Source organism: Hyperoodon ampullatus, assembly GCF_949752795.1.
Source record: "Hyperoodon ampullatus genome assembly, chromosome: 1".
In the NCBI taxonomy this organism is placed as follows: Eukaryota; Metazoa; Chordata; class Mammalia; order Artiodactyla; family Ziphiidae; genus Hyperoodon; species Hyperoodon ampullatus.
In genome coordinates, this window is record NC_136914.1 from 105,905,202 (window position 1) to 105,930,274 (window position 25,073).

General features: G+C 36.3%; 1 protein-coding gene across 1 annotated transcript in view; it reads right to left on the minus strand.

The window, feature by feature from the left end:
• Positions 1-14,378: 14,378 nt before the first annotated feature.
• The window catches only part of LOC307057796 (transmembrane protease serine 11D-like), a gene marked incomplete at its 5' end in the record, with an annotated part of 48,922 nt that continues 38,227 nt past the window's right edge, over positions 14,379-25,073 (minus strand). Inside the window, 4 exons of the mRNA XM_079711063.1 lie at positions 14,379-16,309; positions 19,862-20,004; positions 21,123-21,382; positions 23,748-23,925. Of these exons, the coding sequence (XP_079567189.1) occupies positions 16,148-16,309; positions 19,862-20,004; positions 21,123-21,382; positions 23,748-23,925 (743 nt within the window). The 3' untranslated portion in view covers positions 14,379-16,147. The remainder of the gene's footprint in view (positions 16,310-19,861; positions 20,005-21,122; positions 21,383-23,747; positions 23,926-25,073) is intronic.

Sequence of the window (25,073 nt, forward strand, 5' to 3'; positions counted from 1 at the left end):
CTGCCCAATATTAAACTGTTCACCTAGAATCTAGATGCTGGCAAGATCAAAACCAGAAAAGTTGTTTAAAAATTGTTAAAAACACGAGTCGGGTCCAATGTGTTTATCAAGGTGTGCATTTTGGAGTGACAGGAAGGACTGTAATTTGTACGTGAACATTTATTTTTGTGTGCTAATTTGATTAGCTTAAGAATCAAAAATTATTTGTCCATCTGTGTGCTATGGATCCAGTCAGCACATTTCTTTAACTTTCAGGCCAGTTGCTATCTAAGCATGTGGCACTGCTAATGGAAAGAAATAAAATGTTTTTGTTCTTGTTTCCAACTGAAATATTAAATTACACCAGTAAAAATGTATAGCAGTGAAACAGTGTGATGTTTCAATGATTAACATTAAGACCTAAACTTTTATGTACCACTTTCTATAGGTAAAATAGCATATTATAAACATAAATATTAATGTCTCTGTATCAACACACATCAAGAATAGATACATATAACTATCTTGTGTTCTTTCAATTTTCAAAGTGAAATTATCTTTTAAAAAGTAGAATGCCCCAATTTTACTTCAGAAATTTCAGCAATTTATACATATACTTCTCATGAATGTTTTAATTGTGATGGAAATATTTCTCACAAAAACTAATAAGCAAAAAAGACTCTAATGATTAAAATTTATCAATCATTCTTATTTTTCTTTTATTTAGAGTACACATTGTTTCTTCTTCCATATAAAGTTCATTTTGAGACTATAAAATACAAATGAAGCTACTTTAATGAATTTGATCCCTTCATAAAATTTCCCTGAGGAGCAAGGGCAAGCCCTCCTGCTGCCCAGCCCATTAAGCCCACCTGTTCTGTGGTGGTGTCCATGCCTGCTCTCTCCACAGAGGTTGTTCCTTTGTCATCATCTCCCCAAGTGCTGTGCAGCACAGTCATTCTCCACCTATTTAGCTTACAAGATACTGTGACTTTTACGTGTTTTATGATAATGGTGTAATGATAATACTTAGCACTCATACAACTTTTCATCTTCAAAGTACTTTCTGAGCATTTCCTATTTGTACATTAGTAAAACATGAGCTGTATATATGCTGTTCCATAAATAATAATCATATGACCCAAGTTAAAACTCTCAGTTGTTGCGACTGAGGAAACAATAAGGTCACGTGGTTTGAGAAGGACAGTCAGCCTTTATTTAGTTTTGCATTTTGTGAATCTAAAGAGAGCAGCTGCCCTTCTTATTCCCTAGATTGTGGCAGTTTCTTTATTGCTTTTTGGTGGAAGACCAATGGCTCTCCAAGTTCTCACCCTCCACCAGAATCTGAATGCTTTCCAACTCATAACTCTTGTCTCCTTTGACTCATATCATCCTTTCTGAATTCCTCCCTGAAATTTTTACTGCTACCCTAACACTAGCACTCATTAAAGAATTTTTCATTCCCTGATATCCAAAGGGTGTTGATTTTTTATTAAAAGTATACATGGGTTTAACCAGTAATTTTTCAAATTTTTAGATAGCATTCTTGTTCTTAGCAGCAAATTTAGATAGTGTTGTGGAGACTAGATTTGACACATTCTAATGTTTACCCACTTGGAAGAAAATGAATTTGCCAGAGGCCAGGGACCAGCAGTAAGGGAAAATCCAGTTATGCTGGGAGAGAAGGCTTCCTTGGATAACAGTCTTTGTTAAAGAGATTCAAACTTATATGGTCGAGTAGAATCATTGTTCTAACCTGTGCTTCCCCTCTTTTTTTCCTCCCAAACATTAAAGGTAAAGGTCATCAGAGTAATGATATTTGTATCAGAATGAAAAACCATAATGGTGGTTCTCGTATCAATTATTAATAGGACCTGGATCAGAAACATTTGCATTCTTTAACAATTTCTACTTTAATTGTATTTATTTGAGTATTCTAGGCTAGGCTTTTGTACTTTTCTTCAAAATATCTAGTATGCTCTTCTCACTCGTCTATGTAAATCTATTCATCCTTTAAGATTAGGTCAGTCCCTACTTTTTCCATGTGAGCTTCTCAAAATATACTGCTTAATCATTTGAAGTTCATAAAGTCATGGGATCTTGCACCTTCCTGAGTTCTTTGTGCCATCATGGTGTTTAAGCCCTTGAATAGAGAGACTTCACAGTGTATTAAGGCAGTGAGATTCTGAGGTAGGCTTGATGAGTGTGATGGTGACTGAGAAGAGTGGGGGATAATAGTCTATTTATTCTATGCTTCTAAGCACTGTGTAGAAATGAACGTGTGAGAAAGCTGACTGACCTGTAGATTGTGCCAGTGAGGTGACAGTCTGGACAGATTATGACTGTAGATCAGCCCCCTCAACCCAGTGCTTTGACACTATGTAAGCTGGGTCACCTGGAACTTAGAGAACAGGGAGGAGTATGGTAACTTGCTTGAGAAAACCCCAGACTGCCTAAGAAAAGCCTGAATTGGCTAAATCTACCAAAAATAGAGTGTACAGCTGCAGTCATTAGGCAGAATGGGAGTTTGAAAGAGAAATAATTAAGAAAATTACTTTTCTGGGGAGTATACTTGAGTTTATGGCAAGAAAATATCATACCAGCTAAAGAAGCACGTTTGAGTATGAGCTTTAAAAGGCAGATTTTAAGTTATACAAAAAGGGGTTTTCACACTAATTTGAAAAGATTCATGCACCCCAATGTTCATAGCAGCATTATTTACAATTGTCAAGATATGGAAGCAACCTAAGTGTCCATCAACAGATGAATGGATAAAGAAGATGTGGTATGTATATACAATGGAACAGTACTCAGCCATAAAAAAGAATGAAATTTTGCCATTTGCAACAACATGGATGGATTTGGAGGGTATTATGCTAAGTGAAATAAGTCAGACAGGGAAAGATAAATACTGTATGATATCACCTACATGTGGAATATAAAAAATACAACAAACTAGTGGATATAACAAAAAAGAATTAGACTCACAGATTAGAGAACAAACTAGTGGTTACCAACGAGGAAAGGAAAGGGGGGGGCAATTCAGGGGTAGGGGATTAAGAGGTACAAACTATTATGTGTAAAATAACCTGCAAGGATATATTGTACAACACAGAAAATATAGCCAATATTTTAGAATAACTATAAATGGAGTATAACCTTTTTAAAAATTGTGAATATGTAAAGCAACCATACTCCAATAAAAATTAATTTAAAAATTGTGAATCACTATATTGTACACCTGTAACTTATATAATATTGTACAGCAACTATACCTCAATAAATTTTTTTAAAAAGCAAAAAAAGGGGGTTTTCATAAAAGTATTAGTTTTTAAGCAATGAGTATCAAGGAAAAACACAGGGTCATAGCTTTAAAAAATTATATAGAAGAAAGATTCCAGAGAAAGGGGCTATATGGAAGTTACAACTCCAAGTTTCTTTTTAAATGCCATAATTTTATGTGTTTGAAAGTGTCTTCTCTATATATCTAACATTTGTGATGATGTACACTAGAACACTTTCAAAAACTCATTTTTTTTCTTATTTTCTTATTATAAATCTAAGTGTCCACTTCAAAAGCTATCATTAAAAATCAACCAATCAATCATTGGATTGAGATGAGAATTATTTAAAAACGATTTTTTAAGTAAATATTAATGGACGCATTGACATATAAAGTAAGTGAAAACCTAAAACCTTTTGATCATTATCATGAAACAGCATAAACTAATGTCAAAGATAAAATATAAAGTGAATAAGGCAGAATACAAAATTGTTCTGTATTGTTGGAGGAGGTCATGGAAAGGACATGACTGCCAGCTGACTCACAATCTGGACCTGGGCAACTGGAGGCTCCTCGCCCCTCTCCTGTCCTTGGGATGTATGTTCTTCCCACTGTTCCCATAGTGGGAGCCATTTTCAAGGACACAGCCTTGAGAGAGCAATGTGTTGCTGAGATCATCCGGACTGTATATGTGACTGAGCTCAGTTAAGGCCTCTAAATACTGTAAACTTTAAAGATTTTGGTGGACAGGTGTGGAGATCTGCTCTTCTTGCGGCCATCCAAGACAAGCCTTGAGTGTAAGTTCTCTTGTTTACTAAAATTGCCACCTACCAGTCTGAGGTGGTCTGCCTCTTTCTTCAGTCTGTCCTTTCCTTCTGTGTACAGGGGCTAGTTTGGTAACCAAAATTATGATTACAAACTAAGTAAAATTATACATATATTTGGATGAGAACTGGAAGAGAATATGAGAAAGTGAAAATTGATATTATTAGCAGTCACTGTTTTTTAAAGCTTTTCATTCTTTTCCATTATTATAACATTGTTTACACAATACATTCCTTTAAAGTATATATTTTTAAAAATTATGACTTATTCATGTATAGCCTTTTTTTTTTTTTTTTGCGGTACGCGGGCCTCTGACTGCCGTGGCCTCTCCCGTTACAGAGCACAGGCTCCGGACGCGCAGGCTCAGTGGCCACGGCCCAAGGGCCTAGCCACTCCATGGCACGTGGGATCTTCCTGTACCGGGGCACGAACCCGTGTCCCCTACATCGGCAGGCGGACTCTCAACCACTGCGCCACCAGGGAAGCCTTCATGTACAGCCATTTTTAACATTTCCGGTGAAATTTTAAAATGGATCTCTCTTTTTTTTTTAAAAAAAAAATCTGTATTGGATTATAATTGCTTTACAATGGTGTGTTAGTTTCTGCTTTATAAAATGGATCTCTTTTAAAAATAAGTATAAAATACATGTTATGCACTTTTCTGTCTAGTTTTCAAATAGAAGACATTTAATGAAGGGAAAGTTTGAAAAATCACAAAGGTTAAAACATAAAGATATTTCCATCTTTAAAAAGTACTTGGGGCTTCCCTGGTGGAGCAGTGGTTGAGAGTCCAGCTGCTGATGCAGGGGACGCGGGTTTGTGCCCCGGTCCGGGGGGATCCCACGTGCTGCGGAGTGGCTGGGCCCGTGGGCCGTGGCCACTGGGCCTGCGCATCCGGAGCCTGTGCTCTGCAACGGGAGAGGCCACGGCAGTGAGAGGCCCGCGTACCGCAAAAAAAAAAAAAAAAAAACTTGGGAAAGAATAAATTTTATTGGTTTTTAAATTTAATAAATAAGCCATTTCAAAGATACTGTTCTATGCAAAAATTTTTATTTAGAATACCTTAGATGAGGGCTAGTCTAAGAGGTAATCCTGGAATACATGCAATTCATGATTTGAGAAACAGTATTTTTTTTTGTTTTGTTTTGTGGTACGTGGGTCTCTCACTATTGTGGCCTTTCCCGTTGCGGAGCACAGACTCTGGACGTGCAGGTTCCACAGCCTGCATTTTCTTAATGAATATATATTGTGTATACTCACTGTTGATAATTCTTATTTTAACTATTTTTGTAAAAATTGTTTAACTCATAAAAACTAATTATTCAGGGCTTCCCTGGTGGCGCAGTGGTTGAGAGTCTACCTGCCGATGCGGGGGACATGGGTTCATGCCCCGGTCCGGGAAGATCCCACATGCCGCGGAGGGGCTAGGCCTTTGAGCCATGGCCGCTGAGCCTGCGCGTTCGGAGCCTGTGCTCTGCAATGGGAGAGGCCACAACAGTGAGAGGGCTGCGTACCGCAAAAAAAAAAAAAAAAAAAAAAACCAAAAAAAAACTAATTAGTCAAATTCTCTATTCTTATCTGAGAATACTTTCTTTGATCTTTTTGTTAATGTTCATATGATTGTGTTGCTATGAATATATATAATTCCTTTAAGTTCCATAATTGTATATGTTTGAAAGTATCTATGTCTCTGTGTCTGTATCTCTGTATGTACTTGTCTCATCCATTAGCTCTGTAACCTTTAGTAACTCAGGCTATACACTTGGGAAATTTTTGACAGAATGTTTATTAAAATTTAGAACAAATGTATTCTAGATTTTTTTTTCGAAATGTACTTTGATTTTGGAGGCCATAATAAAAAAAATGACTGCATGTAAGATAAAGTTTTTTTGTGGCTACAATCTCCATCCACTTTGAGAAAAAAAAAATTAATTTTTCCTTCAATGCCATTGAATTTGAATTTTCATTCATTCATGTATACAAGCATTCACTGAATGTCTATTTTCTGTTATGCATCATGATGGGATTTCTGAGATGAAAGGCAACTATGTCTTAATTTATTGAAAATTTAAATGCTGTAAGAATTTTGTGGAAAGTCTGTGTACATCTTCTGTGTGATTGTGTAAATCTCATGAGAAACCTGTGACATAAACTGGTCATAAGGTTAATTGCTATATATTTTTGTTTCCTCAGTCCCAATGATTATATCATTCACTATTATTGAGTTCCATAAGAAACCTAACCTGTAAATATACATACACACATCTTGCTTTCTTAAATGTTAAAAATTTACTTGAACAATTAAAATCCAATATGTCAAAATGTAGGATCCTATTAAACTTCTCCATATGTATGTAATTTGAAATATATACTCACATATTAGTAAATATTTTCTCTTAAGTGTTGGATATCAAGTCTGCTTGAGGCAAACATTATCCTGGAGAATATTCTCATAGACTATAGGCCCTCTAGTTCTTATTCCTCCTTTTTCTTTGTCTCATTTATGAGCCTGTTTATTTGGTCCAATTTTAAATTATTATTTAAAATTTTTCAATTTTAGTTTTAAAATTTAAGAACGTATTTTATAGGAGTCTGATTAAAAAAATCTTATTTTTGAGTCAGGGTAGAAGAATCCCTTTAATTAGAGGGGTCCTTCTCTTAGAGTTATTCTAATTTTCTTAATGTTTGCCTTGAGTTGAGTCCTACAATTATATCTCTAAGCTGGCATTTATCTAACAGATTATATGAACCTACAGAGAAATGAAAGTCACACTTACATCTGGGTATCTAGAAAGGAAGTCTTCATTTCAATCTCATGCCATTGCTACTGACCCTTTGGAGTCGGGCCCCAACAAGGGTCCTCCTGACCGATGTTTTACTCACTAATATAATGAGACCGAGTTTGGTTCAGAAGCAAAGGAAAGCGTCGTTCTAGGATCCAAGAACGGAGAGTTTCGAGCTCCAGCTGTAGCATACCGTTCTCCCTGACAGGCCGGCATCAGGACTGCTTTATAGGATTCTCATAGGCTGGCAGAGTTCTCTCAGGTGGGCGCAGTTCTCGCGAGGTGGGCGCAGTTCTCGCGAGGTGGGCGCAGCTGTGCTGCTCACGCCCAGATCACAGTGCCGGGCGGGCGCAGCCTCTCTGCACACGGACCTCCGCCGCCATCTTGGACTGGGGTGGTGTGTGTGGTGCTTCTGCATACAGCCGCTGAAGTGTTCGGCACAGCGTTTTTATTCTGGGAGTGCTAACCCAACGTGTTAGGTGCAAGACTTCTGCACGCAGCTTCTATAGACAAGTGAAACTAGACTAAGCACAAAAGAAGGTAAACCTTATCACCTAGGTTCCATCGAATTTTTCCCAGGGGTCCCAGAGGGCTTTGCCGGCGACACCATGGGTAAGTGTTGCCCTAAAGTTAAGGGCATTTCATTTTGCAATTGATGTTTCCTGAGCCAGGTTTGGAAAAATAATGAAGTTACAGTAGATTTATATAAGACATGCTTGACAAGTCTTCTATAGAGAAAAGTTTTAGAGAAGGGATTGTAAAAATCTTCAGAGTTTTAGAAGAAAAAAGTTTTCTTGTTCTGATAAGTGCTACAAACCAAATGGAGATTTCTTTTTTTTAACCAGAATAATATAATTATATAGACCTTAACATCTGTAGGATAATTTTAAAGTTTTTTTTTTTTAATTCGTCCAAGTATGTGGTATAAACATCTTTGGAGCTAGTGTTGATGAGTTCTTTATAATCCTATTTTTATTGCTTATGATTTTGACAGTTCATTCAAATTTATATCTTTCTCATAAAATTGCTCTGTGAAAAGTAGAGAGAAGGTGATATATTTAAGGTTGAAAAGAAACAAGGTTGCATCCTAAGCCTGTTCAGGACGACAAAATGTCAGTGAAATTACCCTGTGAGGATGCATAAAATCATCACAAAAGGAGCAAAAAGCAGGTTTTTTTTCAAGTGGCCCATACGAGTATGAGAGGTATTGAGTTAGGACAGCATTAGAACTAGAAAGGAAGTTTAAAAACTCAGAAAAAGCTACAGTAGTTTAAAAACTGTAATAGAACAAACACTACTTATGGCTGACTCACTTGAAACCCAGAAGATTTTACCAGTACCTTTTGTACCTTCCCTCTCAGCATCTGCTTTCATTGCATTGATATGTATGGACGCTTTAGTTTTCTTTCCTTCCATCAAGGGAGTTTTATTGGAGGCAGTGGCTAGGGGGAGTTCAGAGGATGTATCAAGTCGCTGGGGTTGTCCACTCTTATAAGAGTTAAGGCCCAAAACAGAAGCACATTTTTAGTATAATAAGGAGTTCGGTGAGATTTTAAGGAAGGGGTGTATTAGTACAAGCTGAATGAAATGTTCAAGAAATATTCTGTTTACAAACAAACAAAACACACAACCTTTTATTAAACCATTTTTATTATTTCAAGTACAATTATTTAACCTGAATCATTTAACATGAATAATTTAACTCTGAATCATTTGATCTGGCCTCTTGTTACAAAATGGGATTTTATGTATCTTTTTATTTTACCCTCAAAAACTTACAGTTTAGGAAAATTAACTAATTGTGGAAGAAATAGAATCAGATGTTTGAATAATACCATGCACATTAGAAATGTTTAAGTATAGTAACAATGTTAACACTAATAGGCGATCCTGCTAGATGTTTAAAATTCAAATAAAAACAGGTTTTAAAAGATTAGTGTGGATCATGAACAGAAAGAAAATGCTTTTTTTCTGCTGTCATGATATATACCTTAAAAAAAGTTTCATATATTTCCTTCAAAGATTCTTTCCTGAATGACCTAAGAATTACAGATTGCTTCCCCTCACCATGTTTGGAATGCCCACAGATGTTCTGCATCAGAGATGTGAGAAACAATACACATATACGAAAGCATGTAAAACATAAACGTACAACTTAATGGCTTGCTATAAAGTATATATCCATTGAAGTTTACTAACAAACCAGCCTTTCCCTTCGTGATTACAATTCTACCCTTCTTCTCTAAAGGTAAATATTGTCTTGTATTTTTTGGTAATAAATTACTTGCTTAAAAAAAAAAAAAAGCTTTTAATGAGTAAGAATGAATCCTAAACAATGTAGACCTTTAAACAAATAGTATAGTATGCATTCTTTAGTGACTGACTTCTTTTGTTTAACTTTGTGTTTTTTTAAAGTTCAGCCTTGTTGTTAGGTATGACTCTAGTCCATTCATTTTTTTTGCTGTATTGTATTCCATTGTATGAATATAACAAGATTTATTTATCCATTTTACTGTTGATGGGCATTTGGTCGTCTCACTGTTTGGCTATGAAGAATAATGCTGCTTTGAATATTCCTGCACATGTGCACCCATTTCTAGAGTATTCACTTTGGAGTAGAATTGCTAGATCATAGGATATGCATATGATATCCATTATTTGATAATGCCAATTTTTTTTCCAAGTTAAAGCAATTTACACTCCTCCATCCTTACCAGTGCTTGATATCCTCAGACTTTCCATTTTTATCCATTGGTAAGTGTGTAGTTGTGATACATTACAGTGGCTTTATTTTACATTTCCTTATTTCTAATAAGCTTGAGCCCCTTGTCTTACATTTATTAGCCATTAAAATTTCTCTTTTGTTCTGATATGCCTGTTGCAATCATTTGTCCATTTTTCTATTGAGTTATCTTTTTCCTTTTGATCTGTGGTCATTCTCTACACATTCTAGATACAAGGTATTTGTCATGTGTATTGCAAATATCTTCTCACTCTGTCATTTTACCTTTTCATTCCTTAATAGTGTCTTTTGAATAGAAAGTTCTTAATTTTAATAAAATCAAATTTAACTTTCCTTTAAATCCCGTTTCGTTCTGATACTAAAATCACTCTTTCATCTTCTTTAGATATCAAAATATTTCTTGATCATTAAGATATTTCCTTATATTTTCTAAAAGCTACATTTCCCACTCCCTCTTCTAATCATCCAATATGGCTTTTGTCTCCTACTTCCCTGAAATTGTAAATGCCATCAGATAGATATTTCAGGTCTCAGTCCCTCCCCTGAGCTACAGATGTGTGTTCATAGTTGTTTACCTCACGTTATTGCTTGCAAATTTCAAACGTAACAGATTCAGAAAGAAACTGTTATAGTTTCCCCACACCCCAAACTTGCTCCTCCCAAATTTCCTATCTCAGTGGTTCAGGCCCCAAATTTGAGTCAACCTAGATCTCTTCCTTTCCCTCAGTCCCTAAATCTAGTCTATTAGAAATTCCTATTATTTCTCCCTACAAATATTTTCTGAATTCCACTATTTGTCACCGTCTTCACTGTTAACTCCTTAATCCAAGTCAGTCCCATCTTTTCCCTGGATTACTGCATTAGTCTTCTGACTCATCTCCCTTCTTTTGTACTCTTGTAGCTCTTTCTCTTTAGGGTAGCCAGTGTTACCACACCAAGTTCATTTGCCTGATGCACAGCAAGTCAAATATCGAGACTGCAGAGGGTTGCAGCAGAGAAAGGGTGTATTTGTTGTTGAACTCAAGTTTGTGTGCCTGATGCACAGTGAGACCAAACAAGCTGACACATTGGAATTTGAGACAGAAAGGTTTATTGCAAGGGCCAAGCAAGGAGTATGGGAGGCTCATGCTCAAAACACCCAAATTCCCCAATAGTCTTCTGGGAAGAATTTTTTTTAAAATTTATTTATTTTTGCTGTGTTGCGTCTTTGTTTCTGTGCGAGGGCTTTCTCTAGTTGTGGCAAGCGGGGGCCACTCTTCATCGCGGTGCGCGGGCCTCTCACTGTTGCGGCCTCTCTTGTTGTGGAGCACAGGCTCCAGACACGCAGGCTCAGTAGTTGTGGCTAACGGGCCTAGTTGCTCTGTGGCATGTGGTATCCTCCCAGACCAGGGCTCGAACCCGTGTCCCCTGCATTAGTAGGCAGATTCTCAACCACTGCGCCGCCAGGGGATCCCTGGGAAGAATTTTTAAAGACAAATTTAGGGGGAGGGCTGCAGGATGCATGATTGGTTGGTGGTGAGGTAACAGGGTGGTGGTCCAGGAATCTCAGTCATCAGCCTCCTGGTTCTAACTGGTCTGGGGTCAATGTGCTTATGCTCAGCCTGAAGTTACCACCCTCCACCTGGGTGAGGGTTTTAGTTCCTGTCAAAGAACTCAAAAAAAAGTATCAGACTGTTGTGTATATACTTTGAGGAGGAACTAGTATTCTACTTTATCACTGCACAGTTTTCTCTTCACTGCTTTTCTTTGTTTCTGTATTCCCTCACCTCCCTAATTAGTAACTGTTTGAATCTGCTCTTTGGAAATCAGGGAAGGCCTATGAGCAAGAAACAGAGGGGACATGGTAAGACTTCTGTGCCTAGGAGGACCCCATAGGGTCTTTCTCAGTGTCAGTCCCCCATTTTCTTTGATACTTCTCAATCTTGAGGGGGAATAGGTATGGGGCAAAAAAGGGAACAAGTTTTGGATAGAAAGGTTAATGATAAACTCAGCAGAGGAACTCAGCTTTACAGGGACTGTTTCATATTCATGAGACAGCCAAGTGAGGAGATGGGAGAACAAAATCTCAAATCGGCCTCCCCAAAGGGAGGAGGGAGAGGCTTGGGATATTTATGGGATAAAGAAGCAGGGTGGTGTGAGGTGTGGGGAGCATGGGGAAAGATGATTGGAAATAAGAAAAAGGTGAGGTAATCGTGGTGCTGCACAAGTGTAACTAAGCTACAGGCTTCTTCACAGTACTCATGGTCAGAAAATGGTGGTGTTGGCATGTTCTGAGGGTGCCAGAACACCTAGCCCTCTGACATTAAAAGGTCACCAGGTGGTCATTCAGGCATGTGCAGTTGGAGGGTCAGTGGTCCCAACCAGTCTTAATTGGCTGGAGCTTGAACTGGACACAACTTGGGCAAACATCTTATTGTTTAGGTTACATGCCACTTGGAGGGCATGCATGTTTTTGTAGTAACAATTAAAGGGAGCTTGATTAGTGAAGGCAGGTTACAGGTTTAACAGATATAACTGATGATTAACCTTGGTTTCACCAGTTTAATCTTTAGAAAATAGATCATATAATTTCCCTTCAGAATTTTGCCTTCACATTTAGAATAAAATAAAAAGTTCTTTAGATGGCCCCCACACCTATTTCTTCAACCTCTTCTAACACTAGTCTCATATTAGTTTTGCTCTAGTCACATTGACTTCTTACTGTTCCTCAAACCCACAAACTTGTAGTCACCTCAGGACTTTTACACTTGCTTCTTCCTCTGCCTTTCTTGTTCTTTCCTTGAAGTTGACTTGGCTAGCCTACAGTAGTGCCTGGCAAGTTGTCAGTGCTCAAAAGCTATTGATAAACAAATGAATGGGTTAAAAAATGAATGGTTAGATGGATGAATTTTGCAGGGAAAAAACTTTTATTAATACTATATCAACAGATTTTTATTGCATAAGTAATTTCAGTCTAAGTTGTATGATTGGAGGTAGGAAAATGCCTGAGCTCTGTCTGCTTTTTGAATTAATTTCTCATTTCATTCAGTTCTCTTTTTCTCCAGAATGGTTTTCTACTTAATTTGAATTTTGATCAGTTTGATTTCTTTGCTCTGGATGATTTGTTTCATGGTTGTGAACCAGATTAAACAAACATATCCTAATATGCTGAAATTCTTCTTTATCTCAGATGTTATGCTCCCTCAAAACTATTTGCTTATCATGGGTAGAATCTTAGTCTGGAAATCACCATGGAAATAATCTGCTTTTAAGCCTGACCCATTGCAGAAATCTTCTAAAACATTTCTTCAGGTTATTATCCAGCTTCTGCTTAATTATCTCTCATGATAAGAAAACTGTTCCTTCAAAAGACAGCTGATTCTTACAGAAATGAATCACTGGAAATGTGGGGGAGTGGGGATGATCTGTTTTCCCCAAAGGAGATTAATTAAACTGATTAGAAGCAGAATGGACTGGATTTTGAGATTTGGATTATGTGGACATAAAAAATATAAAAAATTGTATTTTGGCTCTGTTTGAAGATTAATGTTTAGCAAATAGGAAAATAGGAATTGAATTGTATAAATTAGAGCTTGTGACATATTTAAATAAATAACCTGAGGAGTTCTTAGCTCCCTTCTCTCTAACCACACAGTAATTAGTATCATTCATGGCAAATTGATGGTCTGGAAGACTCACTTTTGATATTATTATAAGATATTTTCCCTGAGTCTTATAGAACTACCCCTTTTTTGTTATCCTATAATAAATATCCTACTCTTTATCATTGCCTCCATTATATTATATTTCTGTTTGTCATTACAGTATATTGAGTGTCTTAAAGACAGGGACTATGTCTTGTTTATCTTAGTTTCATTAGTGTATAGTAGAGAGTAGTGTAGTAGAGAGCCTGAAATATATAGGGCTCAATAAATTTGCCAAATGAATGATCTACACTCTGTAATTAACACTTCCCAGGAGTGAAATAGTCAATTGCTGGCTCTAAACTTTCTTGAATAATACCCTTTTTATTAGTTCTGTTGACTATTTTAAACTCAGGAGTATTCAGTTTGAACATCAAATATTCACTTTGTTTGCCATTTTAAAAAATTGGTTCATCTGTGTGTTTTCTCTATGATGAAAAGGATTCTCCCTGGTATTAATAACTCTTCCTGGCACTGAATTAAGGTTCTAGAATGTTTCTTCCAGAGTTTCCAGAATGATTTTTTAAGAACCGAAAAGATTTATGAATCACCATGCCTTCCATAAATATTCAAAATTGCTTTCATGGAGTTACTTAGCTATCAAGAAGATAGATCTCATCAGAACATTAAAAAAATCTCTTAAAATAGGTGTTCTTCTGGTGTTCAAATATCTTTTCATAAAACTATGAATATTTACTATTTTATTTTCAATAAATAATTGAATTTGCTCTATTTTCTGCTAAATAAGTACTTTCCTTTATATAGCTTTCAATGTCTAGAAATAAACTAGTATGTTTATGATTATGTGAAGGCATATGCACACACATACAAACACACCAACACACCCATGCACAAACACGCTCCCCTGAGGCTTACTGTAAATGGCCAGTTTAATATTGTCCTCACAGGGCGCAGCCAGGGAGTTTCAAGCTGGACGCTTGCCTTAGTTACAGAGCTTGATTATAAGACAGCAGAAAGTGCCAAGCCTTCAGAATCTAGTTGGCCATTCTATTTGAGAACCAGTTAAATTGTTTTGGATTGTCCTTCATAAGTCATAACTTCCGTAAATACTTAGGCAGAGAAATGATTTTAAAATAGTTTATTTGAAGTAAGGTATACCAATGATTTATTTGTACATTTCACAGAGTTGGTTAAATTTTCAACTTCTGTAAAGTAAGTGACTTCAGTGTAGGTCTCTTCACAATTTTACATGAAGAAATACAAGACATTTTCATCACAATGCATGTAGTTGTTCTGATACCCAGGTGTCATAAGTTAGCTTTTAGAATGAGGAAGCTCTGACACATAGATGATCATGCGTAAGCGAACTTTAACTCTGCTAGAATCCCGTAAAAATTCAGTAACAGTCATAATTCAGACTGTATAAATTGCTGTGCCATTAAATGTTAATAAATTTTATTTGTGTTCTTTTGGTGTGTGTGTGTGTGTGTGTGTGTGTGTTTAAGGGAGGGAGGGCAGGAGAGAGGGAGAAAGAGAAAGAAAGAAGGAGAGAGAAAAGTTTCTTCATTAAGATAATTTTATTGAAATTAAGCTATTTAACTTTTTGGGTTTTTTTTGCAAACCAACTCTTGCCATTCCCCCCGCCCCCCCCATGGAGGCGATAAATTCTCTCATTCACATAGATAAAGAATATTTTAAATAAAAGTTATCATGAAAATTATAATTCTTTGGGTCTATGGTGAGGAGTGAATATTCTAGCTTTGATCGTAAATGCCTGAAATTCATTGGTTAGTTCCTATGGGAGCATGTTCCTACAGGGTAATTAAGATTGCTGTAGGACTGTACAATGACTTCGTACTTGTACTTTTAGGATGTAACACTTCCTATAAAATATTAAGTAACCAAAAATGTTAAAAAATAGTATTTTTCTTTTCTTTTCTTTTTACATCTTTATTGGAGTATAATTGCTTTTTACATTGTTGTGTTAGTTGCTGCTGTATAACAGAGTAAATCAGCTATACGTATACATATATCCCCATATCCCCTCCCTCTTGAGTCTCCCTCCCACCCTCTCTATCCCACCCTTCTAGGTAGACACAAGGTAACGAGCTGATCTCCCTGTGCTTTGCGGCTGCTTCCCACTAGCTATCTATTTTACATTTGGTAGTGTATATATGTCCATGCCACTCTCTCACTTCGTCCCAGCTTACCATTCACCCTCCCCGTGTCCTCAAGTCCATTCTCTATGTCTGCATCTTTATTCCTGTCCTACCCCTAGTTTCTTCAGAACCATTTTTTTTAAGATTCCATGTATATGTGTTAGCATACAGTATTTGTTTTTCTCTTTCTGACTTACTTCACTCTGTATGACAGACTCTAGGTCCATCCACCTCACTACAAATAACTCAATTTCGTCTCTCAAAATATAGTATTTTTCTTGTCTCATACTGTTCTGTCTTAAATGTTATCTACAACTTCTTCCTTTGCAAGTTTGTATACTTTGCCCATTTATCAGCTTTGATGAGACTTCCACAGAGGAACCTCCTCTGACCTTGCAGACTTGTGCAGTTTCCTTTAGTTTCCACCCTCAGGATATCTGTTTCTCTCACTACTAGTATTTATGTTATCACAAGTATAGTATAATTGTTACCTCTGTAACTAGTTTACAGTGTTCCCTCTGGCACATTACTATGCAACATTCATATAATTTTCTTGAGAAAATATAAAACCCATTGTAAAAGCTAAAAGTTAAATAGTATTTAATCTTTAGTATTTATGTAACAGAATGTTAAAATAGGACACCTTATTTCTTTTTGCAGCTGAAAAGTTTTAGAATTTTAGACAGGCACATCTGCATTCAGACTCTGCAACAGAGATGTTGTTTATTGCACTAGATCTCAGCGTGTTGGTATATCCAGTCACGGTAGGCTGTCACTAGAGTATACACTCCTGGCTTATCTGGCAGAGCACACTGATACCCCCAGCTTACTATCCCCACGAGGAACCAGAGCTGCCGTGCGTCTTCTTGTACGAGTGGGCCACCAGAGTCCCCCTGAAGGAAACAGAATGATTGATTATTTAAGTGTGAAAACAATGCCAAAGTATTCAGTTTACTTCTATGGCAGTAGAAGTCACATCCAGTATGACAATAAAGTTAGTCTGACATTTCCTGTTGAAATACTAAATACCAAGTCATGCGAAAATTAACAGAATCTTCCAAGTACACGTGTTGTTCCTTCAGCAACTGTGAGAAGATGAGAAGCATATTTTCCAGACTCCACCAGTCTGCTACCCATCCCAGGCTCACCTCCTTCAGGGGGCCATCCCTCACCAGCACCTTTCCTCCCCACTGTCACCGCTTCCAGCTTTGGGCTAGATTAGTTTTTCACTGCCTGCATTCCCACATCCTGTGGGTACTTTCACTGCTGCTTCATTATTTTGTACATGCACATTTGTGTGCCTGTTTGAACTTACTCCCACTGGATCAGCTCCCCTCGTTGTAGCAGCTGCACATCTCTGCAACTCTCATTGCATTTATGATACTTGTTCAGTGTCTGTTTTTCAGGCTCTACTGTAAGGTCCATAAGGGAAGGGGGCATACATATCTGGACACTGCTATATGCTAAGCCTCTAGCCTAAAGGAAATGCTAAGAAAATGTCTGTTGAATGAATAAGTTTTTAGAAATCTCACTTATCTTCCTATTCATAGCATAATGCATGGTGTTTGATATACAGTGTATCAAAAAGTATTCTTTTGGTGAATAATAGAAATTTAAATGGCAATGAGTAAAACACTCCTTATGAAATATTTACCAGCAAATTATAATAATAAGCCAACCAACTAAATATTTGTGCATGTAATAATCTATTTGGGGAGAAAAATTAGGATATCTTACATGCTGTATAATGGGTTAAGTCTGTGGGTTCTGGAGTTAGCGTAGGTTTGAATCCTCTACTTACTAGCTATATGATTTTCAGTAAGCTACTTAATAGCCCTTTGTACCTCAGCTTCCTCATCTGTAAATAATATTTTTATGTGTTTAAATGAGTTTAACATGCGTAGCAATCTGAGTATAGACTGGTAAATAGTACTAATAAAACTCAGCTGTTATTACCAAGTGTGCTTCTAGAATAGTTTGCTATTCATTTGATTGCTCTTAATAGTAGCTAGTTCTTCCATGCCTACTTAATTACTGGTTTAGATGGGGAGAAGGGTTAGTGTCTGAATTACCAGCTTGATGGCAAGCACTGCATGGAGGTGATTGGCATCTGCCTCCTTTAGATCTTGCACGTGTGCTCCAGTTTACCAGTTCTCAGCACTCTCCCATCATTGTGTTTTTCTTCTACTTCTTCTATAGTAAGATATTTCTTTGCATAATGTCTTACCAAGAGTGGGAAAGCAAATATTAAACTAAGTGGGACATGTAATTTTTCCTATATCTGGGCAGCTTCACTGCCTGATTGGGCAGATATCTGAGCCTGTGGTCTCTCTTCTAGACCATAGACTTACTGAGTTCAGGTGATACTGTGTAAGCACAGAGTGTGGCACATAAAAAGTAAATAATGCAATATAAAAAAATGAATGAACAAAAACAAATAGGATCTCATAAGCTCTTATGTAAAGTGCTATTTTTTTGAGGCATAAACTCTATGCATTATATATAGTATTTCAGCTGAAAATCAGTGAGACCCAGAGTGGAACACACAGGAAAGTTTCATGGTGAGTTATGGCCTGAACTGAGCTTGGAGGAAGAGCAGAATCTGTATATGCAGAAGGTAAAGTGTATCATGAGTAAAGCATGAATAAACACCCTTTTATATCTCATGTATATCCTTAAGTCAGTTCTAATTGATGCTCTTAGTAGATCTGAAATTATCGTGTAGAGGTTTGTTGCTTACTTGATTGGTGAATTCTTTGTAAAACTACTATGAAAGTTGAGAATTTGTTGTTACAGGGCTAGCACTAGAAAATAATAAAATGGGAAGTGGAACAAGAAGCATTCCCTACCATCAAGACATCTCCACTTAAAGTGAATAAAAACCAGTGGGTAATTAACAGTGTCTTGAAAATTGATAAACAATTTCCCTCCACCCCCACACAGCTTGTAGTCAAGAAAAATGTTTCATTTTGGGGAAAGTGCTCATGGATTGGGGTCTTTGCCAAAACTATGTAAGAACTACTACTTATCCTCTTTTTCAAGAGTGTAAACACTAAATATAAAAGTGAGCAATGTTTGAGAAAAGAATAAACCTAATTTTTCTGCTTATGTAGTCAGGAAAGCAGTAGCAGATTCATCAAGAAAACAGATTGATTTTTCTTAATTCCAAAAATGTAATTTTGGATACTAAGTAGTTGTTGCTGTTACTGTATGGGGTTGGGTTTCAGACATAGGAATAAAATCTAGTAAAAAATAAAACCACATCAGTTTAGTTTAATTAAAAATTTAGTATTAAAATCTTATTCTAAGAGAAAAACAAATACTGTATGCTAACGCATATATATGGAATCTAAAAAAAAAAAAAAAAGGTACCGGTGAACCTAGTTGCAGGGCAGGAATAAAGAGGCATATAGAACGGACTTGATGACATGGGGTGGGAGGGTGAAGCTGGGCTGAAGTGAGAGTAACATCGACATATGTACACTACCAGATGTAAAATAGTTGGCTGGTGGGAAGCAGCAGCATAGCACAGGGAGATCGGCTCGGTGTTTTGCAATGACCTAGAAGGGAGGGATAGGGAAGATGGGAGGGAGGCTGAAGAGGGAGGGGATATGGTGACATGTGTATGCATATGGCTGATTCGCTTTGTTGTGCAACAGAAACTAACATGGTATTGTGAAGCAATTATACTACAGTAAAGATCTATTCAAAGTAAATAAATAAATAGCAACATATCTTCCAAAAAATCTTATTCTAATTACATTAGAGTAAGAATTCATATTTATTGTTAGTGTTTTTATATTTGGTTGAAAAGTACAAAGTAGATTTAAATAGTTTTTTTTTTCCTTCATTAGTGCTATTTTACAATTGTGGGAGCTATGGTGACTCAAGTAACTAAGCTCTTTGTATAAATTTTTTATATTCAGGTGTTATTTATATTTTTAAAATCAATTTTCTACAACTCTTAGATGAGTGATTTATTTAAGTCTTCATAGTAGAAGGTTGAGGTGAAAGTTACTGATGTCAGTGATCATGGTCTAGTAGAAATACAACAGTAGAAATATCTGAGATAGCTGAGCTTTCTTGCTTAGTGTGTGCCTGACATATTTAATCTCTATCTAATCTTTAGTGGTACCTAAAAAGTTAGATACTATACTTATCCCGATTTTATAGATAAAAGGATTGGTAATAGAGGTTAAGGAATTCAAACCCGAGTCTGTCTGGTTCTTGAGCTTGATAGTTAACCACTTTGCAACTTGGCTTCTCAGAATCAGTGTTTCATGATAGATCAACTTCATATAAGAATCTGTAAAATCTAGACCATACATTTTTAGAGGATCAGGGCTGTGTATTATAATGATACCTCTATGTCTATCACAATATGACATGCTAGTAAGTGCTTATAAACTTGGCTGAGGACATGGATAACACTGTCTTGAACTTACCTGGCATGCATCCACTCCACCTTGAAGTAGTCCAGCACATAGCATTCCAGGCAGGATGGCTCCATTATAACTAGATGGTGCATTACATACATTAGTACTTATTATATTGACCTGTGCTTGTTCTAGATCTGGAACTGTGCTGCCTGTTAAGTATAAAAGCAGAATGAAAATGGACTTCAGGGTAGATACATTAATGATTCTATGGTGAATATAGGAAGGAATAATTGTACTCCAAACATTATCTCTTATTCAGCAAAGAAGGCTATTGAAATGTACTAGTAGTTTTTTCTCAGCAAAGATTTCCATAGTAGAGATGGATTACCCCTTTACATAGATCGGTGTTTTTCTTTTTTTGCTTTAGGTCTGTGATACAGTGCCCCTTAGACCTTAAGAAGGGGAAAAAATCTGCTTACTTAAAATTGACTAGTAGATTTTGAAATATCCACTGATTAACTTTGAATTAGAAAATTAAATATTGATTAACCTTTAATATAGTAACAAAAGAGAAACAAATCTTGTTTCATGGCTAAAGAATGAATTTATTTTATATTGATATTCCTTCAATATGGCACTGCCGTTTTTGTGATTGGCACAAATTTTATTTACTACACCAGATTACTTTGGGCCATGAAAACACAATGAAATATTTTCTAGGACAATTCAGCCTTTGTTTTGTTTCTTGGAGACATGATCTACAACATAGTTAGAAACCCATGGATATTGTTAATGCTATCCTTCCACTCCCTAGCTGATACTCATTTTCCCCTTGGCTATATTTGCTCTTTCATGTCACCCTTATTTCTTTTTCTCATTTTATTTGCTTCATAAATAAGTGTGAACAATACTTATGTACACACAGAGTTTCTTGTTCTGAAGGCAGGATTTCTTTCACTTCAGAATACCTTAAAACCCTTAGAGAATACCTATCTAAACCCTCTCATAAATTTTTAAAATTTTCTTTATAGGGGAGCTATTCAAGTCTGTAGAGTCTCTGGATTATGGAAGAACTCATGTTTCTGTATCACTTGCTTTTACATTTTCCTATTACTGTGTGTGAGAATTCTGTATAGTTTCTAGGGACATTGCTTTGATTTGCTGAAGGAACTCTAGTTAAATCTTAGGATGACCAGACTGTAGCATGGTTCTGTATAGAACCATAGAACCTACCCTTCAGGTGTTCCTTAATTTAAAAAAAATGCGTACTAGCAAGTACCAGGAGATATTGCTGTTGTTTTTGTTTTATTTTTCCTGAGATACTCACCGGTGTATCTTTGAGATCCCCATCCTGTTACATAAGCAGTGGTACCAGGTGGAATATTCTGGCTAGCGTCTGGGAGGCACACCATACGGATATTTCTGGTAAAGGTGACTTCTCTATCAAGTTGTAAAAGTGCAATATCATTTTCATGAGTTTCAGGTTTATAATTGTTATGGATTAAAATAGTCTTTATTCCTCTTCTCTCTTTAGGAAATGTTGTGGAAATACCAAAGGTGACAGTCCATTGAAGAGTATCAGAGCGGCTAAAAATATGAAAACATGTTATTTGAATACAGAACTTGGGAGAATTTCAAATACTTGGTTTTTGTGTTTGTCCCCTCCACCCCCAATCTAGGAAGTATTCGACCAACATTTCTTTGTGATCTATTTCTGTAATTCTTTACTGGCACAATGAGTGATCATTTGTCTAAAGAAACATAGAAATATTTTAGAAAACATATCTTGGGGTGATGAACGTCCTGGTGTTCCGTTATTCCAATAAGGATATACTGACACTTTGATGAACACTAGTATAACACAAAACTTTTCTTTGATTTCTCCCTTTTCTACATCCTTCCATTCAAGCAACTGAGAAATCTGAAATAATGTTCACTTTAGTTTTAACTCTTTCCTTCCAACTGTTATTTTTTTCCTTTCCTTTAGCCAGAAGTTCCATTTAAATAGTAGTGATGATAAGGGGCTCCTTGTCTTATTAATTGATGAATGATTTTTCTGTACTAAGTGTGATGCTTCTTGAAGATTTTGGTGTGTGTGTGTGTGTGTATGTATTCATACACACACACACACACAGAGAGAGAGAGAGAGAGAGAGAGAGCGAGAGAGAGCACTAATATAAAAAAATATAAGGCATTATCTTGCTGACCTAGGAATAGGGACTTTTTAGTCAAACTCCCAAAATAGAAACCATACAGTTAAGAATGGATGAATTTCATGAGATCAAAATTAAGTGTATCATATATAGAGAACAAACTAATGGTTACTAGGGGGAGAGAGAGGGGGTAGGGGCAAGATAGGTATAGGGGATTAAGAGGTACAAACTATTATATATAAAATAAATAAGCTACAAGGATATGGTACAATGCAGGGAATATAGCCAACATTTTATAATAAATGGAGTATAACCTTTATAAATTGTGAATTACTATACATACACTTACAATATATAATATTGTGTATCAACTATACTTCAATAAAAAGTATGTAGCATAAAAAAGAAAATCAATTAAAAGACATAAAAAACTGAAAACAAAATTAACTGTACCATAGACATATTTATCAGATGAATGAGAAAAGACTTGCAATGTTTAATATCTAAAATTTTTGTAGAATATACAGAAGTCTGTAAACCAGCAATAAATGGAGGGAAAAACCATTATACAATGAGCAAAAAATATTAATAGGTATTTCATGGGAGAAGCCCAGACAGCCTGTAGACATATGAAAAGATACTCAAACTCACTAATAAGCAGAGAAATGGAAATTATAACAATAATGAGCATCTAATGTATATTCATAAGAATGACAAAAAATTGAAAAAATAGTATTGTGTTGGTGAGAAAGAAGTTCGAACTCTTTTGCATTACATGTGAAGATGTAACATTCTGGAAAGCATTGTAGTGTATTTAGCACACTGTATATATACTTCTGGGTATGTATGTCAGAGAAATTCTTGAAGGTTTATAGAGAGGCACATATGAAGGCATGAGAGAAAGTGTATATGTGTTGCTCTTTGTGGCAGTGGGAAGTTGTAGCAACCTAGCTGGATGAAGGGATATGGTGGATGCAGTGGTGAACCAGATTAAAATTCCCAGGATTGAGCAAAAACAGTAAGGAAATATGAGACTTATACACAATGCTACTCATATAAATTAAAGACACACACACCCACACACCCCAAAGTTTTGCAGGTAACTGCATATTTAAAGACATGTCAAATATTTGTGTGAGGCCTATGGGGGCAGGGAAGGTAACAGAAGTGGAATACAGGTATGACAGGAGAAAAATAAAAGGAGAGCAAGGTCTTGTACAAACTGATGAAAATAAGGATCTATGAATTGGAAGGTTGATTAATGCAACATGCTTTTAAGGTTGAATGAAAGCAAAATGTAACCAAATAATTGGAGGGTTTTGTGGAGTTTAGATAGTGGAGTTATACAGAAAATAGAAATTATATATCCAGGAGATACTTTCATGAGGTACAGTAGCTTGCAAAAGAGTAAATGCTAATTAAAAATTCTAAAGAAAAAATATTTGACAACAAGAAAATACATGAATTTTTTATATTAAACTTCTTTTGCCTCAGGGTCTTTATAGTGAAGATTTTAAAAGCTACTCTTCTTTCTTTCTTCCCTGTCTGCCTCCCTCCCTCCCTTCCTTTCCTTTCTTTCAGCAAATGAATAAGAGCATGGTTTTGGAACCAGTTGAATTTAGATTTGAATCTTGGCTGTGTCGCATATTGGCAGTGTTATTCAGGGCAAGTTATTTGATATCGCTAATGATCAATTTTTTATGCATAAAATGTGATTGATTGATACCCTCTAACACAGATGTAAGTATTAATTGAGACAACTAAGGTATGCCAAGATGGGTAGGTAACTGTGGTCTTACCTTGTGAAGCAGTGAGCTGCTGACAGGATCCACTTTTTACTGATCAAGACACCTCCGCAGTGGTGAAGATTACTCCACTGTAAACTGACTTGCCATGGCCAGTCTCCTTCCTTAGCTTTAGTGCCTCCTATGATTCTCTCATCAGACAATGTTGTTAGGTCTGGACGGAGCCCACATTCTAATGGGAAAAGGGAATTAATGTACTGAGAAGATCATGATTCTTACACTTGGCAGATGCTTTAAGAATTTCACCATCATTTATGACTTTTATGTCTTTTATGTATTCTTTCCCAGGACATGCTAGGCTTTCCAAAAGCATGATCAATATGTTATATTTTTAGAGTACTTATGTGACTGTTGCCTATAGACTGCATTTTAGAGAACATTGCTGAACTTAATTGGCATGGAGGTTTCAAATTCTGGAGCAGCTTCAGAGTTCTCTGGAATTCCTCATGAGTGGGGGTTAAGATAGGTCAGTGCTGGAGGCACCAGTTCAGGCTACAGGTTCCCAAGGAAATTTCCATCTTCTCAGTAGCCTTGCTACTCAAAGTGTGGTCTGTGGATCTGCAGCACGGGCCTCCCCTAGGAACTTTTTAGAAATTTTGGCTCTGTGTAGAAACAACCTAAGTGTCTGTCAGTGGATAAGTGGATCAAGAAATAGTGGTATATATGTGCACATAAGCATGCACACACACAGGAATGTTATTCGGCCTTAAAAGAGAAGGAAATCGTGTCACTTGAAACAACGTGGATGAAACTGTAGGGTATTGTGCTAAGGGAATTTGCCAGACAAAGACAAATACTGCATGGTATACTTCACCTATATGTGGAAATTAAAGTTGAACTCCTAGAAACAGTAGAAAGTGGTGGCCAGCGGGTCGGAGAAATAGGGAGAGTTTGGTAAAAGGGTATAAACTTTCAGCTGTAAGATGAATAAGGTCTGAGAATATAATGTATAACATAGTGACTATAGTTGACAACAGTGTATTGTATAATTGAAATTTGCTGAGAGAGTAGCAAATTTGCTGAGTTCTCGCTAAAAAAAAAAAAGAGAGGTGATAAATACATAAGGTGATGAATGTGTTAATTATCTGGATGAGGGGAATCTTTTCATAATGTATACATGTATAAAATCATGACATTGTACACTTTAAATATCTTGTAATTTTATTTGTCAGTTGTCCCACAGGAAAGATGAACAACAATGACAAAAAAAAAATGTTGACTCTCAGAGCCACATCAGGGAACAAATCAAAAGCTGCATTTTTTTTCCTCCAACTTTATTAAGGAATAATTGACAAATATTGATACAATGTATATATATTT